The sequence below is a fragment of the Marmota flaviventris genome, chromosome 1 (assembly GCF_047511675.1).
Source record: "Marmota flaviventris isolate mMarFla1 chromosome 1, mMarFla1.hap1, whole genome shotgun sequence".
NCBI classification, from domain to species: Eukaryota; Metazoa; Chordata; class Mammalia; order Rodentia; family Sciuridae; genus Marmota; species Marmota flaviventris.
This window is the reverse complement of record NC_092498.1, coordinates 139,910,807-139,928,422: the sequence shown is the minus strand read 5'-3', so window position 1 is coordinate 139,928,422 and position 17,616 is coordinate 139,910,807. Positions and strand designations below refer to the sequence as shown.

At 50.0% G+C, this 17,616-nt stretch overlaps 1 protein-coding gene across 1 annotated transcript in view; it reads left to right on the top strand.

Annotated features, from left to right (window-relative positions):
- Nucleotides 1–51: 51 nt before the first annotated feature.
- Rnft2 (ring finger protein, transmembrane 2) overlaps nucleotides 52–17,616 on the top strand; it is a 65,943-nt gene continuing 48,378 nt past the window's right edge. The window contains exons 1-6 of the mRNA XM_027949178.2: nucleotides 52–125; nucleotides 1,700–1,875; nucleotides 2,364–2,422; nucleotides 8,768–9,222; nucleotides 11,823–11,899; nucleotides 15,336–15,436. Coding sequence (XP_027804979.2) covers nucleotides 1,852–1,875; nucleotides 2,364–2,422; nucleotides 8,768–9,222; nucleotides 11,823–11,899; nucleotides 15,336–15,436 — 716 coding nt within the window. The 5' untranslated portion in view covers nucleotides 52–125; nucleotides 1,700–1,851. The remainder of the gene's footprint in view (nucleotides 126–1,699; nucleotides 1,876–2,363; nucleotides 2,423–8,767; nucleotides 9,223–11,822; nucleotides 11,900–15,335; nucleotides 15,437–17,616) is intronic.

Below are 17,616 nucleotides of genomic sequence, written 5' to 3'. Positions count from 1 at the left end.
AACCAGAGACAGAACCCAACCAGAGGCCGGAAGTACTCGGAAGTCACGTGACGCACAGGACCGGCGAGTGATTGGCTTGGCTGGATGTGAATGATGCGGCTGTGATTGCTGAATTGTCTGGGCAGGTAAAAAAGAGTACGCGGCTCTCCCCCGCCCCCCGCGTGGTCTGTGAAGCCCTTGGAGCCTTAAGAGTGTTTTCCGTTGTGCATGGGGTTGTTGGAATGAGAAGCGATGGCGACATTGTATCCAAAGTGCACCTGCCCTCTTCCAGTGCAAGGGATGCAGGAGATGCTCCCTTGCGGGCACTTCGGGGCAGCCTAGTAACGGCCAGAAAAGTCTCGGTGTGGTCCTTCATAGGGAGCTAGACCTATGCATGGAGCAGAGGGTTAAAAGGCGTTTCATTCAATTATTTAGGTGCAAAAATTTATTCCAGAATTCAATGTTGAAATAATTATGTATGGCCTGCGTCCAACACAGAATCTGAAGACCCTTCAAAAGCAAGCATTTGAAAGTAGTGTTGGGCACTCTATTTAGGAGGTTGTGCCAAATTTGTGGTTAGAAACCTTGGGATGCTGTATTTTATTTTTCTCCAAGGATTTATTTGCAAGTGTTGGCAGATAGAAGGTTGAGGCTAAGTTATTAAGCAAGATTGCAAGTTCTGAGAAAAATATATATGTAATGATCTTTCCTTTATACATAAAGATGGTGCTGCTGACCCATTTCTTAACTAGTGTTCTGAAAGGGAAAGGAAAAGGGTTGTCTATTCTATGTCCCTAAGAAGCCTGGTCAGGAGTAAGAAGTCATTCAATAGCCAGTTATGGAGCCCTGAACTAAGAGTTGGGACCATCTGTGGTCCTGGACAGGAAAATATTCCAAGAGGCCAAAACTATTCATGGAAAGTGTACCACAATGTTTTCTTCTGTTATGTGAGAGGTGAGACAGTGAGCAAGGGATCTAGAAAAAGGTAAGTGGGAGACTCATGGGTGTTTTATCTATTGAATAAATATTTGCAGAGTGCTCTCTGTGACCAGCAGCACTCTAGATGCAGAGGTAAAGGGACAAACCAGGTGCACAGGATTCCTGTTTTTGTGGAATTTACATTCTAATCGGGGAGAGATCACAGATTAATTAATGTGCATGTAAATAGCTGGTAAGTGCTGTGGAGAAAATAAAACAGTGCAATGGTGGAAGGAATCAGGGGTGAACAGGGAAGCCCCCCCCCCCAGGTGATCTTTGACCTGAGGAACTAGCTTTTCAACATACAGTGGGAAAAGCATTCCAGGGAAAGGGAACAGCCAGTTTAAAGGCCCTGAGACAGGGACCAGCAGACATGTTGGAGGAACAGCAAGACCAGTGAGGCTGGAGGTGCATCATAGAAGGGAGCATGGAAGAAAATCAGGTTAGAAGTGTGTGATGCTATGTCAGCCAGAACCTGTAGGCTGTGAGCAGAGCTTTGGGTTTTATTCTGGATTCAGTGGGAAGCCATATTTTCTGAATTCCCCAATCAGAAGGGCTCCTCTTTTGTCAACAGGACAAAATACATTCAGATCATAATTGTCCTAGAGAGACTCAAGGAGAGATCCATAAGGAGCCACCCAGAGATAATAAGCAGATGGGTACAGTTAGCCCTGATGTCACGAGAATTATCATCTACTGGACTATATGTGAATTATTTACCCAAGCGTTCTGTGCCATCCAGGGTTTGGAGTCTGATTAGCTCCCTGACCTGTGTGTCCCTCTGGAGAGGAAAAGGAAGGGAAGGCCTGCTTTCTCTCAGATCCAGTGGTCGCATTCCCACCAGGAGCCCTGAATATCCACCTCAGCCGTCGTCATCATGGAGGTCTGAAGTCCATGTGGTTCCTCACAGTGAACCAGGTGACATGTCTCCATTAGAATCCAACCTGCTTCAGTAAATACGAGGGATGGCAGGAAGCTTTGTGTTCGGCCACTCCACTCCACCTGTGGAACCGGTGGGGAATCTGGAGCCAGAGAGAGGTTACTGATTTGCCTAAGGTCACACAGCCAGTTAGGGACAGCATGGGTCCAGAATCCCCATCTCCTGACTACCTGTCCACTGCTCTCTTCACCACATCCGACACCTCTCTTCCTTCCCATCTCCTTTCCCATGAGACCCTCCTCCACCTCTATGTCCCAACATCTTCATCTGCAAAATGTGATCATTCTTCCTGCAGAAATAAATATTGAACTGAGGATCAAGTGACCACAAAAAGAAACAAAGTTTGAAAAAGGTCAGAGAGCTCTAGGGATGCAGGATACAGGTGGGACTGGCTGGTGGTTGCCATGGTGACCTGAAAGGTGAGAGGCGTGTGGGAGGCTTGGCTCACTCCTGTGTTGGCTTCCAGGTGTTAAGGAAGATGCAGAGGCGGCACAGCAGCAACACAGACACCATCCCACCGGAAAGGTAGGTGGCCCCGGGTTTTGTTGCACCCAAAGGGTCCCAGCTTTGAGTAATGAAGGACAGCCCAAAACTGGATTGAAAAGACCTGCCTCTTGGCAGTGTCACCTTTGCATTCCTACGACAAAATACTTGAGGCAGCTAACTTTACAAAAAGAAAAGGTTTCTTTAGCTCACAGTTTTGGAGGCTGAGAACCCCAATGGCACAGCACAGGCTCAGCACCACCCCTTGGCCTCATCACCTCATGGCATGGCTGGCAATGGCAGCTCCATGTGTGGGAATAAGCGAGTATGTCTGAAAATACCTGAGAGAAAGAGACTGGGTTCCCATGGCCCCCTTCAATGGAACACCCCCAAGCACCTCAGGACCTCTGATCAGGCCCCACCTCTTAAAGGTCCACAGCACCTCCCAGTACCACCACCACTGGGACCAAGTCTTTACAAATGGACTTTAGAGGACCACTCATTTTATACCTAAACCATAGCACACAATGATGGCTTTATGCTAAATACCCATCACATAATAGCTTGCTCTCACTTTTATGGTCATTTTCACACCCTGTGTGTTAGATGAACTACCTGACTCATTTTAGCAATGATTGTACCCATGGAGTGTGTTTGTTTTCTTTGGGGAGGGGTCCTGGGGATTGAACCGGGGCACTTAACCATGGAGCCACGTCCCCAGCCCGTTATTGTATTTTGTTCAGAGACAGGGTTTCGCTGAGTTACTTAGGGCCTTGCTAAACTGCTGAGGCTGGCTTTGAACTCACGATCCTCCTGCCTCAGCCTCCTGAGCCCTTGGGATTATAGGCGTGTGCCACTGTGCCAGCCCATGGTGTTTTAATTTATAGAGATGTCTTAGTCTATTTAGGCTGCTGTAACAAAAATACCACAGGCGGGGGGAGCTTACACAGCAATCATTTATGTTTCACAGTTCTGGAAGCAGGGAAATCCAAGATCAAGGTGACAGCAGACTCTGGCGAGAGCTTGCTTCCTGCTGGAGAGATGGGCTTTTTTTTTTTTTTTTTTTTTTAGTTGGGGGCATATCCATAGAGTAGAAGGGGCAGGGATCTCTCTGTAGCCTTAGTCCTGGGGCATGAACCCCATCATCATGGCACACTCATCTTCAAAGGCCCCACACCCTAGCACCATCACTCAGGGGGTCAGGATTTCCACACTTGAATCTGGAGGAGACAGAAACTTCAGTGGGCAACACTAAGAACCCACACGGAGAGGCCAACGACCGTGAAGGAGGCTCTTCATCACTTAGGTTTCCTGACAGGAGGGGCACGCAGGGCCATGTGGGGTAGCACTGACTGGGTCACATGCAGAGGGGGGCACTGGCCATTGTCTTTACTCTGTTTTCTGCAGGAAAATCCAGGCAGGGAAATAGCTTGCCGTCGGTGGTTTGAATGGTGTCCGTGGGCTCTGGGCTGTAAGCGGTCTCTAGTTGTTTGCTGTCTGACTCTGGGTGACTTAGGGCAGAGAAAACACTGGCTTGTACGCGTGAGGGTTAAAAAGTCGGAGGCGGGGTAGCTCCAGGTTGCAGGCAAGATGTGAACAACTCTGGTCCCTTGTGTGGCTATGACTCACAGATGCCAAGTAGATCACGACAGAGGGAACCCATGCACACAGTGCTCGTCACCTAGAATGGCTATCTGTTTAAATCCAAGAGAGTGTACCCCATGGGGACCTGTTTTCAGGGTGCAATGACATTCCAGCCCCAGACCTCCTTGTCCGTGGAGCAGACAGCCAGGCTTCTCTGCCCTCACATCCCACTGTCTGTCCCCTGTGACTCAGGTGGGTTCCAAAATCACAAGTCGGATCCATCAGTCCAGGCCCAGCTCTGGGACCAAGGTTGGGATGAAGCTGCCTGCTCTGCAGGAAGGTCGCTCGCTGGCTACCAGGCAGTCAACCCTTGGCCAAACTCCCACCTGCTGTGGTTCCGGGTTGTGTGTCCCCAGAATCCACGAGTTGAAAACATCATCCCAGAGTCAGATGTTGATAGCATTTGGAGGTGGGGGCTTTGGGAGGTCATTAGGATTAAAGTCCTCAGGGTGGGGCTCTCATGGTGGCATCAGTGGCTTTATAACAAGAGGAAGAGAGAGCTGGGCCCACGCACTTGCTTCCATGGGATTCCCTCCCCCTTGTGATGATGCAGTATGAGGGCCCTTACCAGAAGCAACCCTGTGCTTGTGGACTTCCAGCCTCCAGAACTGTGTGCCAGATAAACCTCTATTTTTTATAAATTACCCAGTCTCAGGCATTTTGTTATAGCAACAGAAAACAGACAAGGACATCTCCCATGGTGCCTCTGGCAAGTGACCTCACCCCTACGTCTCAAATTTTGCATCTGCAGATGGCACATGATAAAACTCAGAGTTGCTTATAAATAAGGGATGAGTGTGAAAATGCACAAATATATCTAGCTTGTAAGAAGCAAGTCTGTTGGAGCCTTCCACTCCCTGAAGACAGCTTTGCCTTCTGTTCCCAAGTGGACCATGAGATCTTTTAGGGCAGAGACCATAGCAGAAAAATAATGGCCACCAAGTAGTGACTGTCCCCACTACCCTCTTGTTAGCCTATTGAGGTCAGGGCTATTTCTGTCTCCATTTTACAGATGAGGAAACAGGTATATCGAGGGGAAGTCAGTCACCTGAAGTCGACGACCAGGAAGTGGCAGGGCTGAGATTTGGGTCTCAGTCTATTTGTCTTCCAGACTCTGTGCTTTGAGACACCACATTTTGGGTGCTTCCTGTCTGAGCAGCTCTACTTGTTCTGGGATGCCACAGGTCCAGACCTTAAGTGGTTAAGTTGGAAGTGCAGCCTCTGTGTCTCCCCAAGGAATAGTCTTTCCCATTTAGGATGAAATCCCAGCTGGCCATCCAGGAGAGGCTCAGGGAAGGGGGACCAACTATAAAAAGCTCTTGGTGGATTGAGTCTTGCTGGTTGTGCCAGCGCGCCATGAACTCAGGGCTTGGAGGAGCAGGAGGGCTTTCTAGAGCCCCGTGGGGCAGTGCAGGTATCCACATGGGCCAGTGTGGCCGCTGCCAGGATTTGTGCTTTCTTTTTTTAGGACTTCTGCTTTCTGAGCTCAGCTTCTTGGAGTTCAGAAAAAGCTCTTGACCCTCGAGACTCATAGCCATGGTGTCTGTTATTGTTGTCATTATTAATATTATCATGATTATTACCCAGAGCCCCGGGGAGGAGGACACACATTTCCCAGGCTTTGGGAGTTGATGGGGAAGGAGCATGGGGGGAAAGGGGGAGGTTGTGCCAGGCTGATGAGAATGTACCTCCTCAGGTTCAGTTTGTAAAGCCAAAGAGACCAACCCTGAGACTTCTCCAGACCAGCATGTCCCCTGCTGTGTTTAACAAACTTTCTGCAAGACATTCATAGGTTTTCCATGGATAAAAAGAATTCTGTAAGCTGGGCGTGGGGCACAAACAGTTGTTTACTGGTTACTTGGGAGGCTGAGGCAAGGGAATTGGGAGCTCAGGGCCAACCTGAGAAACTGAGCAAGACCTTGTCTCAAAAGCACAGAAGGAATTCTGTGGGAACCAGCAGGCTTAAATAAAGTCAATTCTTTTTTCAATTGCAGGCCTTTTCAGAGATTTTAGTGGGATCATGCATTTCTTTTTTCTTTTCTTTCTTTATTTTTTCATTAGAGATTGAACCTGGGGTATTCTACTACTGAGCTTCAACCCCAGCTCTTTTTATATATTTTTGTTTTAAAGCAGGGTCTCGCTAAGTTGCTGAAGCTGCCCTTGAACTTCAATCCTCCTGCTGAAGCCTCCGGAGTTGCTGGAATTACAGGCATGCACCTTAGCATGCAGCTATTCTTTTTTTTTTTCAAGCAGCATTTATTGAGCATATTCTATGTGCTAGTGTACTTGTGATGTGTGGTAGAGAAACAGTCATGGCCCTTGACCCTATGGAGCATGCCCAGTCTAAAGTACTGACTGCATGCTAGAATTCACTGGGGGTCTCCAGAACTTGAGGTGCTGGGGCCTACCCCCAAGATTTTGATTGAATTAGTCTGCGGGGGGGGGGGCTGGGGCACCTTTATTTATCGAAAGCTCTTTCAGGAGATTATAAGGGGCAGCCAGGATTGAGGGCCACAGGTCTCCAGGAAAGATACCCAATACATTGATGATTGACGGGTCCCGGGCAGGGGAGGTTAGGGTACCTGAGAACCAGAAACAGGTGCAGGCATTTTGGGGGAGGCAAGGAGACCCCACCAAGGAAGAGAGATTTCAGCTGGAATCTCATGGATGAGCGTCGGCAGCTGGGATGGGATGGGGTGGGGTGACGGCGTAGGCGGGAAGCCCCTGAGTAGCGAGGAAGAAGGGTGTCATGACCTTGGAATCTGAGGCCAGGTAGTTCAGGGCATCGGCAAGTTCATCTCTCTGAGCCTTAGTTTCTTTATCTGTAAAATGGAGATGCTGTCAGTACTATCTTTAGGATTCATCTGAGAATGTGAAGTGTAAGCTGAGAAGCCTTTAGATAGTTTTTATGGGATAATGAAATGATCAAATATATGTGGAATGAGCAGAGAATCCATAGAGGTCAAGTGTGAGAGCAGCTGTCAACTCCCCATAGCCTCCGTTGTATGGCTGTGGCATGACTGAATGATAGCTTGTATGAGTTTGTTAAGCACCTACTGTATGCCCTGGGTCATGAGGTCCAGAGGATGGATGCAATTCAGCTTTTCCTATAAGCGGCTCCTGATGTATCTGGAGACCCTTGGGGTTCTGAGGAGGAGCCTGCCACACCTACTTCGGGGACATACAGGGAGGGAGGTGGGGAGGCTCTGTGCCCACCCCTTCCTCCCCCGCACATACACGTTGAGCCTGTCCTCCCCTCGTGTCTGTGGTGTGACTCGAGTCCACATAGCCTGAGAGAAGGATGGGGCCTCCAGAACTCCAGGGTACAGTGTTCGCGGGAAACTGCTGTCACTTCTGGGCTCCCCGTTCCTGGAGGGGTCACTCTGGGCTCTCTGCTCCTTGGCAATGGCTCCAAAAAAGCCACCAAATCCTTTGCCTCATTCCAACCCCAGAAGCCTGTGCTTGGAACTAGAAAACGAAATTTGGCCTTGGAGATCTCCAGAGGCCTAGAGAGAACAGTTTCCCTGCGCTGAGCACTTAATGCAGTCCAAGTTCATTGCAATGGATGTTTTAAATTTGATACCCGCCCCCAGGAATGCTGGACATGAATGGAACTTGTGCCCATTTTTCTAGCACGGAAACTGAGTACAGAATCATAATGCCCCTGGGAGAGATGGAGTCTGGGTTCCAATGTGGGTCCGTCTATTGAGTTGTCTTCCCATGACTCTCGGCTGCCCACCAAATACCAGCTCTGACCAAGGCTGACCCTTTGGGAAGCTCCAGAGCTAGGGCCTGGAGTTTATACAATTCTGTGCTTGCTTTTCAGTGAAGCAGAACAGTTAAGAAAACCAGCTTTGGAGTTAGTCTGCCTGGGTCCAAATCCCCCTGCCAGACCGACCCCTTACCGGCCATGTGACTCTGGACAAATAATCCATGTGTCTCAGTTTCCTTATCTGTGAAATGGGGATGTTATCAGCACCAATTCAGGGTGGAGAGGGAAATTTAATGAGTTGATCAATGTAACACATTAAAAAAACTGTCCAGGGCTGGGGTTGTAGCTCAGTGGTAGAGTGCTCACCTAGCACGTTGGAGGCCCTGGGTTCGATCCTCAGCACCACTTATAAAATAATTAAAATAAAGGTATTGTTTTTTAAAAAAAAAAACTGTCCAACACATAGAGTTTGCAGTAAAGGTTCTGACCCTGTTGTTGTGACTATTTGTATTTATTTGGGTAAGCTTGCACAGGGGGCCACAGGTGGCTTCAACAGTGGAGATTTCTCACAGTGCTGAAGGCTGGAAGGTCAAGGTCAAGGGTGCTCAGGGTTCATTTCTTCCCAAGTCTTTCCTTGGCACTTCACATAGTGGCTGCCTTCTTGTTGTGTCCTCACCTGTGGGTGACTGTGTCCCAAGTGCCTCTTCTTAAAAGGACACCAGTCCTGCTGGATTAGGGTCCACCCTAATGACCTCATTTTAACCCCACGGGAAGACACCGTTGGGTCCATAACGTTATTGCATGTGTCCTGTGGTCCCTGCCCCTCTTATAAAGCCAGCAGGATCCCATCGTAGGGACTTCTCCCTGCTGACCTCACATGGCCCTGCTTGCGCCTTGGGGTGGGGCTCCCCTCTGCACCCCGGGGTGGGGCTAGCTCTGCCCTCTTAGTAGCTAGCTCCCCAGGGGACCGCGCTCCAGCAGGACTTGGGGGACCTGCTGGCCACGGTCAGACCGCACACCTTGTCGCGCAGAAGCCGCAGCCAGGCGCTCAGCCCCGAGGCCAGCGTGGATGAGGGCGGCGTGTTCGAGAGCCTGAAGGCCGAGCCGGCCTCGCCGCCCGCGCTCTTCTCGGGCCTGGCCAGCGGCCTCCCCGCCAGCCTGGTGCTCGGGCCCGTGGCCGGCGGCGGCGACGTCTTCATCCAGATGCCCGCGTCCAGGGAGGAAGGCGGCAGCCGGGGCGGCGAGGGGGGCACCTACCACCACCGCCCGCCGCACCACCACTTCCACCACGGCGGCCACCGCAGCGGCTCCCTGCTGCAGCACGTGGGGGGCGACCACCGCGGGCACCCAGAGGAAGGTGGCGATGAGCAGCCCGGGACGCCCGCCCCTGCCCTGTCCGAGCTGAAGGCGGTGATCTGCTGGCTGCAGAAAGGGCTGCCCTTCATCCTGATCCTCCTGGCCAAGGTGTGCTTCCAGCATAAGCTAGGTGAGTCCCTGGGGACACTGCTGTTAGCCTCCGCCTCCCGCAGAGGGCTCCTGCAGCTCATGGGTGGGGGCTCTGCGGCCCAATGTCAGAGGAAGGCAGCGGAGGCTGTGGCCTGCAGAGTGCCTGAGGGCATGGGATTGCCCTCACACCCAGGTTCAGGTTCTCTGACCAGCTGTGTGACTGTGGGCAAGTCGCTTGGCTTCTCTGACCCTTAGTTGCCACTGGGTGGGGGTTGTTAGAGAAACTTCCCCAGCTGGCCAGTTGGTGGAAAGGGTGTAACTAGGAGTTCAGACTTCTGAGATGTGAACCCCACTCTGCCCCTTCCTAACCATGCATTGTGTAAATCTCAGGGCCACAGTTTCCTCATCTGTAAACCAGGGGTTAAGACAGCATATACAGCCTGTTGCAGTGGCTGTAACCCCGGGAGAAGCATCGACTGTCTGGGTGCCATGCTGTGCTCTAAGTGTGGTATTGGGCAAGTTGGGTGTAGTCAGGAGGCTGAGGCAGGAGGAATGTGAGTTCAAAGCCAGCCTCAGCAACTTAGAAGACCCTGTCTCCAAATAAAAAATAAAAAGGGCTGGGGATGTGGCTCCCCAGTACCAAAAAAAAAAAAAAAGATAGCATATGCAGTCAGCCCTCCATAGCTCCAGGCTCTGAATCCATGAAGTCAATCAACCACAGATGCAACGTATTCAGAGAAAAATTTGCATATATACTAAACATGTAAGACTTTTTCCATGTCATTCTCAAAAATACACTCTAACAATTATTTCCATGACATTTACACTGTTTTAGGTATTCTAAGGAATCTAGAGGTGATTTAAAGATTGCTGAAAGTGTGTGTAGGTTACATGCAAATACTGTGCATTTTATATAAGGGACTTGAGCATCTGTAGATTCTGGTATCCACAGAAGTCCTAGAACCAATCCCAGATGACATGGGGGACCACTGAACTTCAGAGGAAAAGTGAGATTAAATCAAGTCAATGTGTAGAAAGTACTTAGGATTGTGCCTGGCATCACTATCTTAATTATATTCCTTATTCACGCACATGAAAATACTTAGCATAGAGCCTAGCACATAGAAAGTGCTCCATAAACACTTCCTGTTGTGTTAGGAAGTAAGAGGACGATTCACAAAGGGCTTAGCCTGCTGCTGACACGCCCTTAGCAGTCAGTAAGTGGTGTCTGGCACAGGACGGTTGTTATTTGTACTTATTTCTATTAGATCGTGGTGTGGCTCGGCCTTACAGCATTTGTGGACTATTATTTAATCCTGTCATAAAAACGGTGGTAAGAATCGCTCTCTTCCCACACAAGAAAATAAGTTGTCTAGGCCATCTTCGGTTTCCTGTTTTCCCCTCTTGGGTGAGTTCTGACCTGCTCCCATGCTTCTCCTTCCTCGCTAGAGTACCTCCCTGTGAGACCTTCCCTTTCGGTTCCCAGGAGCCAGCATGTTCCCCAAAACTTACCCTGAATCCGGGCGCAGTGGCGCACGCCTGTCATCCCAGCGGCTCGGGAGGCTAAGGCAGGAGGATTGCCAGTCAGAGCCAGCCTCAGCCATTCAGTGAGGCCCTAAGTGACTCCGTCAGACCCTGTCTCTAGGCTGGGGATGTGGCTGAGTGGTTAAGCACCCTGGGTTCAATCCCTGGTACAAAAACAAACAACAACAACAAAACAAGTCACCCTGAATTCTGGCAGACTCACGGCTAAGTTTTCTTCTTGAGTATGTTTATTTTTCAATAAGTGTATTTTGGTTTTGTTTGTGCTTTGTTTTTCATCAAAAAGGAAATTGGAAAAAAGAACAATAGGGTTACTAGTTCTTGTATGTTTTCAGTGAAAAACGATAAACCCCTTTTCCAGAGTGGCTGTGGGAGAAGGCCTGGTGTTCACACACTATCGACAAAGCAGGTGGCCCCCAAGCCCAGGTGTGAAGCGAATTCTGCTTACAGTAGTTAGGATGGAAGTCATCACGAAGGGAGCGTCCCGAGGTGCCGGCAGGGCACAGCGGCAGCTCAGTGAGTTGTGGAATCCAATTCAACCGTTCTCCCATCCGCCTGGGTCACGGTTGCCTCTTAGCTGAGAATTTCCCCCCATTGGTGTTCTTTTAATTCCTGTGATTTCCTGGGCTTTGTCTGTGGATGTATGCTTTTATTTCATGTATGCTTGAAATAAAAGCATACATCCACAGATTGGTTTTGACAGTAGAAAGAATAATGGGTGCTGTTTCCTAAGGGCTGGAGGTGATCTTCCATAAGCTCATCCCTCTGGGAGGTGAGCACTGTTATTATTCTGTCCAGTTTGCAGATGATGGAACTGGGGCTCAGAGAGGTGCAGTGACTTGCCCAGGCTCACACAGTAGAGATGGCAAAGCAAGGATTGTGTTTCTAGTCTTGCTAGATGGCACAGCCCATGCTCCTGATCTAGTGCTAAATATTCCCCTTCCCGTGGCCTAACGCTGTCCCTGTCACAGTGGCTCGAGGCTCCCCCTGAGTCACATCTCACCCCTTTCTGTGGTTCACCTGCCGGCTCGGGGGCAGGTCTTTTTCTAACATCGCTGGGCCCAGTGAGACTAAGTGGTGCGGGACCCTCTGCCGCAGGCATCGCCGTGTGCATCGGGATGGCCAGCACCTTCGCCTACGCCAACTCCACGCTGCGGGAACAGGTCTCTCTGAAGGTGAGTCGCCCGGCAGGGGAGCCTCCTGTGGCTGTGTCATGCTGCCCACAGCCTGAGTGGCTTAGAGCAGGATGGTGCATGGCCTTACACCTCTGCACGCGAAGTCCACCATGGGCTGTCAGTGACAGTCCCGCTGCCCCCGGGCCGCGCTCCGTCTGCAGTCCCTGGGGCACCTCCTCACCTTTTACAACTCCACAGTCACCTGTGGCCCTTCAAGCAGTGTGGCACCTCCCTCCAGCCCTCCTCTGGGTCATCCTCTCCATTTGTGAGGTCCCTTGTGGTTACACGGGACCCACCTGGATAATCCAGGTGACTGTTCCCACCTGAGGCCCAGCTGACAACCTCAACTCCACCTGCAGCCTGAATTCCCCCACCTGTCCCCTAACTTATTCACAGCTGCCAGGGGTCAGTGGCCCTCCTCGGGAAGATATGCTGCCTGCCGCCACTGGGCAGATCTCACGTGTGCCAGCCTTTGCCCTGCCAACCTTTTCCCTGTGACCTGATAAGGAGAGGAAAAAAAGTATTCTTACTAATTTTCCCAGTGAGGAAACAGTGGCTCAGAGACGCTAACCCCGAGGTCACACAGCAAGGGCAAGTGGGAACTGGGATTTGAACATAGGCAGTTCAGCCCAGAGCCTGTGCTTATTCTGAGTTCAAATCCAACTCCTTCACCCACCTGCAGCCCCTCAGCCAGATATTCCCGGCGATCTCAGCCTCAGCCTTCACCTCTGGATAAGGTTTATAGATGGTCCCCAACTTATGATAGTCTGACTTCATTGTTTTTCATCTTTACAATAGTGAGAAAGCAATATGCTTTCATGAGAAACCCACTCCATATTTTCACTCTGGGTCTTTTCCTGAGCGAGAGATACTTGGTGTGATCCTTCTGTGATTCTGGGCAGCTCCACAAGCCGCAGCTCCCAATCGGCTGGCAATCACCAGGGGAAGCATCGGCTGTCTAGGTGCCACGCTGTGCTGCTGAGCGTGGTATTGGGCAAGTTGGGTGTAGTCAGGGCGTTTTGGACTTAATGCTGTTTTCAACTTAGAGTGGGTCTGTGGGGACAGAGCCCCATCGTAAGTCGAGGAGCACCTACCTGTATTCACACCAATTCACAGATCCATCAAGAAGGACAAATGAGATTCTGCATTTAGAGGATTCAATGAGATACTGCAGAGAAGTAGTTCAGCACAGCACCCACACACAGGAAGCCTTCAATTGAGCTCCTTTGTAAAACGTATGCTTTCTGTGGCACAGGCAGTCCCGTAACCGAAGCCATCTTCTCTGACCCTTCCACAGCGTCTTTTGCTTTCACCAAAGCACTTGGAGATCCTTGCAGCCTGGAGGGCAGCTCTGTCTCCATTTGTACATGAACACATTGAAGTCCAGAGATAGGGGTAACCAGAGGTCCTTCTTGACCTTTTGTCTCATCTTCATGTAAGCCCCTTTCTGCTTCTGTTAGAATGGCTGGTTGACTTAACCCCACAGAGGGAGGCTTTGGGGACTGGGTCCTGTCACATAACATCCTAGTGGTGCCTTGACTTGAATTTTAGGGGCTGAAAAGAGGTCTGGATTCATAGACAAACCTCCAGGGTCCCTGAGCCCCGTGAAGACACAAGTAATGTTTTGCCGGTGTGCGTGACGCTCAGTGCACTTACAAATCCCAGCTCATTACTAGGGACCATCCCTGTCCTGTGCACTGTTTTCCCAGGGACTTGCCGAGTCCTCCTTCTGTTCCATTGCTGGTTTAGATTTACAGAGAATTAAAACCAGGATCTATTATTTATTGAGGCAAAAGGGGGCTGCTGAGTGGATCCATCGCACAGACAGGAGTCGGGCCGTTCGAGGTGGTTTCTGCAGTCGTTAACCCTGACCGCTCCCAGAATAATGGGTGAATGGAGATGCATTTGTTGGGTCCACTCTCTGGAAACGTGTGCTGCAGCAGGGAGCGGGTGCTGGGCCGTCTGCAGACAGCGTGTCTTGAGCATTTACCGAAACCACAGGGACGGTCACACTGGGAAAGTTATGACCTCATCCTGTTCCAGCAATGGAGCCGCCCCGGCCAGGAAGAAGAGCAGCTTTTGGGAATCCGAGCAGAGGGGTCTGCTGGTGTCTCCCGGGTCTCCGTGCCTCCTCCGAGGGGCATCTCGCAGGATTGCTTCTTGCCCTCAGGCCCTGAAGCTGCCAGGAAACAGAAAACTGAGAAGGTTTTCAGTTTGTCTTCCTAGGGACCCAACAGGGACCGTGAAAGGCTGTGACAGCCATGTTTATGAGTGTGAACCCCGTCCTAGGAGTGTGGCCCCACATTGAACTGCTGGCCAGGAGAGAGCCCAGAGGTCTGTGCGAGAAAAAAGTGGGAGCAGAAGTCTCCACCACCTCGCTCTGAATCCACTCCCGGGTTGTGTGGTCTCTGTCCGAGGCCCTGCCCCTTAGCGAGCCAGACAGGTCTGGATCCAAACCAGGATGACCCTTTACACGTTAAGTGTGACTTCATCCCTAACGGCAGGACCCTCTTCAAATGGTGACACGTATGCCCTTGAGCAGCAGTTCCCTAACCTCTCTGCGCCCTGTTCTACCCTAAGTGTCACCTAACACTGCCGCCAGGTGCTCTCCTAAGCCTGTGTGACTCCACAGGGTAGGTCCTGACAAGCACTCGCCGACCAGATGAGGAAAGGAAGGTGCAGAGATCAGCAGCTGGCCCAGGACCTGTCCGATGGCGTGTTAGTCAGCTTTTCTTTGCTGTGACCAAATTACAAGACCAGGAGACGTTTATTTTGGACTCCTGGTTTCATGGGTTCAGTCCATGGTCGGCCAGCGCCATGCTCTGGGCCTGAGATAAGAACATCATGGTTGAGAGGTGGGATAGGGCAAGCTGTCAGCTCGTGGCATTCAGGAAAGCAGAGAGAGAGAAAATGTAATCTCCAAGGGCCTCACTCCCAGTGACCTCTTCCTCCAGCCACTGCCCCACCACCCAGTCATCCATTCAAATTTCGAATCCCGCCGTGACCAAGTAACCCACTGATTGGGCCCTCATAAGCTAATCATTTCACCCCTGAACATTCCTGCACCGTCTCTCCTGTTACAGTGCGTGAGGTCTTGGGGGACACTTCATATCCAAACCGTGACCGCCAGCTCCCAGGTAGCCCACCACAGATTCGACCCCGGCCATCTAGCTCCAGGGTCTCTGCCCCAAGCTCCTCCCCTCTTCAGCTGGTTCTCCAATCGGGTGGGCACTACTGTGTCACCTTCTCTGTGCCTACTCCTTGGGTCCCAGTGAGATGGAAAGATGCTGGTGCCCTTTCCCTTTCCCATCAGCCCTGCTTCCTCCAAAACTGTGAGACCGTGAGGTTTCCACTCATGGGGGAACATTCCAGAATGTTCCGCTAGGTGTGCCTTTGTCATTGCAGCATCCCCACAGATCTCTTGCTTTGTCTCCAGGAGAAGAGGTCAGTGCTGGTCATCCTGTGGATCTTGGCCTTCCTGGCAGGGAACACCCTGTGTGTGCTGTACACATTCAGCTCCCAGCAACTGTACAACAGGTGAGTGGGGGAGACCCTTCTAGTGGAAGAGTCGGGGGGCTTGGCTGGGTTTGGGGCCCACACCCCTGCACTTGAGAAGGACACACCAGCCCTGTGTCATGTCTCAGCTCTCGGACTCCAGTCTGTTGTTACACACCGGCGCCTAGGTACCCTAGCAGAAATATAACACAAGCCCCACACACAACTTTACGTTTCCCAATTGCCACATGAAGAAAAATAATAAAAAAGAAAAAGACAGTTAATTTTACCAATAGATTTTATTTAACCCAGTACAATCGGCCTCCACATCTGAGGATTCAGCCAACCTCAGGTGGGAGTTGTCAGAAAAAACAATTGTATCTGATGCTGAGCGTGGTGATGCACCTGCCTATAATCCCAGCGGCTCAGGAGGCTGAGGCAGGAGGATGGCAAGTTCAAAGCAAGGCACCAACAACTCGGTGAGGCCCTGTCTCTAATAAAATTCAAAATTGGGCTGGAAATGTGGCTCCATGGTTTAGTGCCCCAGAGTTCAATCCCTGTTACCAATAATAATAATAATATAATAATGATGACGATGATAGCATCGGCACTAACCGTGCGCAGACCTTGCTTCTTGTATTATTCCCTTACCAATAGAGTAGAGCACTGTTCACGCAGCATTGACATTGTACTATTGGATATTATAAGTCATCTAGAGTTGGTTTCAAGCATTCAGGAGGATGTGATAAGTTACATGCAAATACGGTGCCATTTTCACTGTGAGACCTGAGCATCTTGGATTTTAATGTCCGTAGAAGATCCTGGAATCAATTCCTCATGGACACTGAGGGACAACTCAGTATCAGAAATGCTGTCATTTCAACATGCAATCAAGATAAAAACTCTTTGAGATATTGTACATTCATTATTCTGCGTTAAATCTTGGTAACCTGGCATCTTACACATATGGCTCATGTTCCTACCAACTGACCACATTTCTAGTGCTCAGAATGGTCAGTGTGTGGATAGTGCAGGTCTGGATATTTCCAGAAAGACACATGAGACACTAGATGCAGCATTGCCTCTGGGGTGGCACTGGAGATCAGAAACTTGGTTGGAACTGTTTAGCTGTTTGTATTATTTGATTTTTTTTTTCCTGCTCTGTAAATGTAGCAACTTTTTAAAGGTATTTTATTGTACTTATATGTACATTTTTTAAAAAATATTTTTTAGTTGTAGTTGAATACAATACCTTTATTTTATTTATTTTTATGTGGTGCTGCGGATCAAACCCAGGGTCTTGCACATGCTAGGTGAGCACTCTACCACTGAGCCACAACCCCAGCCCCTATATGTACATTTTTAGAAAATCTAGAGATACATGCTAAAGTGGGGTTGGCAAACTCCAGCCATCCATATATTTTTAATTAATGACATTTAATTGGAACCCAGCTGCACCCCCTCCATTCATGCACGTACATGTGGGGTATGAGTGCTTTTGGCTGATGAAGTCAAATAGCTAGAACAAAGACCATATAACAGACAAAACTGAAAATATTTAAAATATTTTTTTCCAGTGCCGGGTATTGAAACCAGGGCCTCACACATGCTAGGCTATGCCCCTACTCCTTTATATTTTATTTTAAATCAGGGTCTCACTAAGTTCAAGGCTGACCTTGAACTTGAGATCCTCTCGCCTCAGCCTCCTGAGTAGCTGGGATGACAGGTCATGGTTCTTTCATAGGAAGATTGTGCGCCTGACCTAAAATATTAGCCATGGCCCTCCAGAGGTTAAATGTGTGGGTAATGGTAATGCTTTATTGTACTGTCTGTATTTTGTAATGTTTTTGTAATGGACAGACTTTTTCGTAATAAGAGCAGTGCTTTTGTAATTATTAAGAGATAAAATATCTATCCTCTCTGGTTTCATCCTGGCAGGAACAAGGGTCCCCTACCCTAGACACACATCACATGACCTGGGGACTCTGTTCTCATGTGACTTTTTGACTCAGAGTCCTGGGCAACACAGTGGCAGGTGGGAGGCTGAGCCACAGGCACAGAATGGACTGCTTGGCCCTGATTGGTCATCAGCTGCCTTAAAATTTCCCATCACCTTGGCAACCAAGCCCCTGGAAAGTGCTCTGAAGCCAGTGAGCTTCGCCAGAGCTCCAGCAGGTCCAGGAGGGCAGCACCCCACTCCTGGAGCCCGTCACACAGTCAGA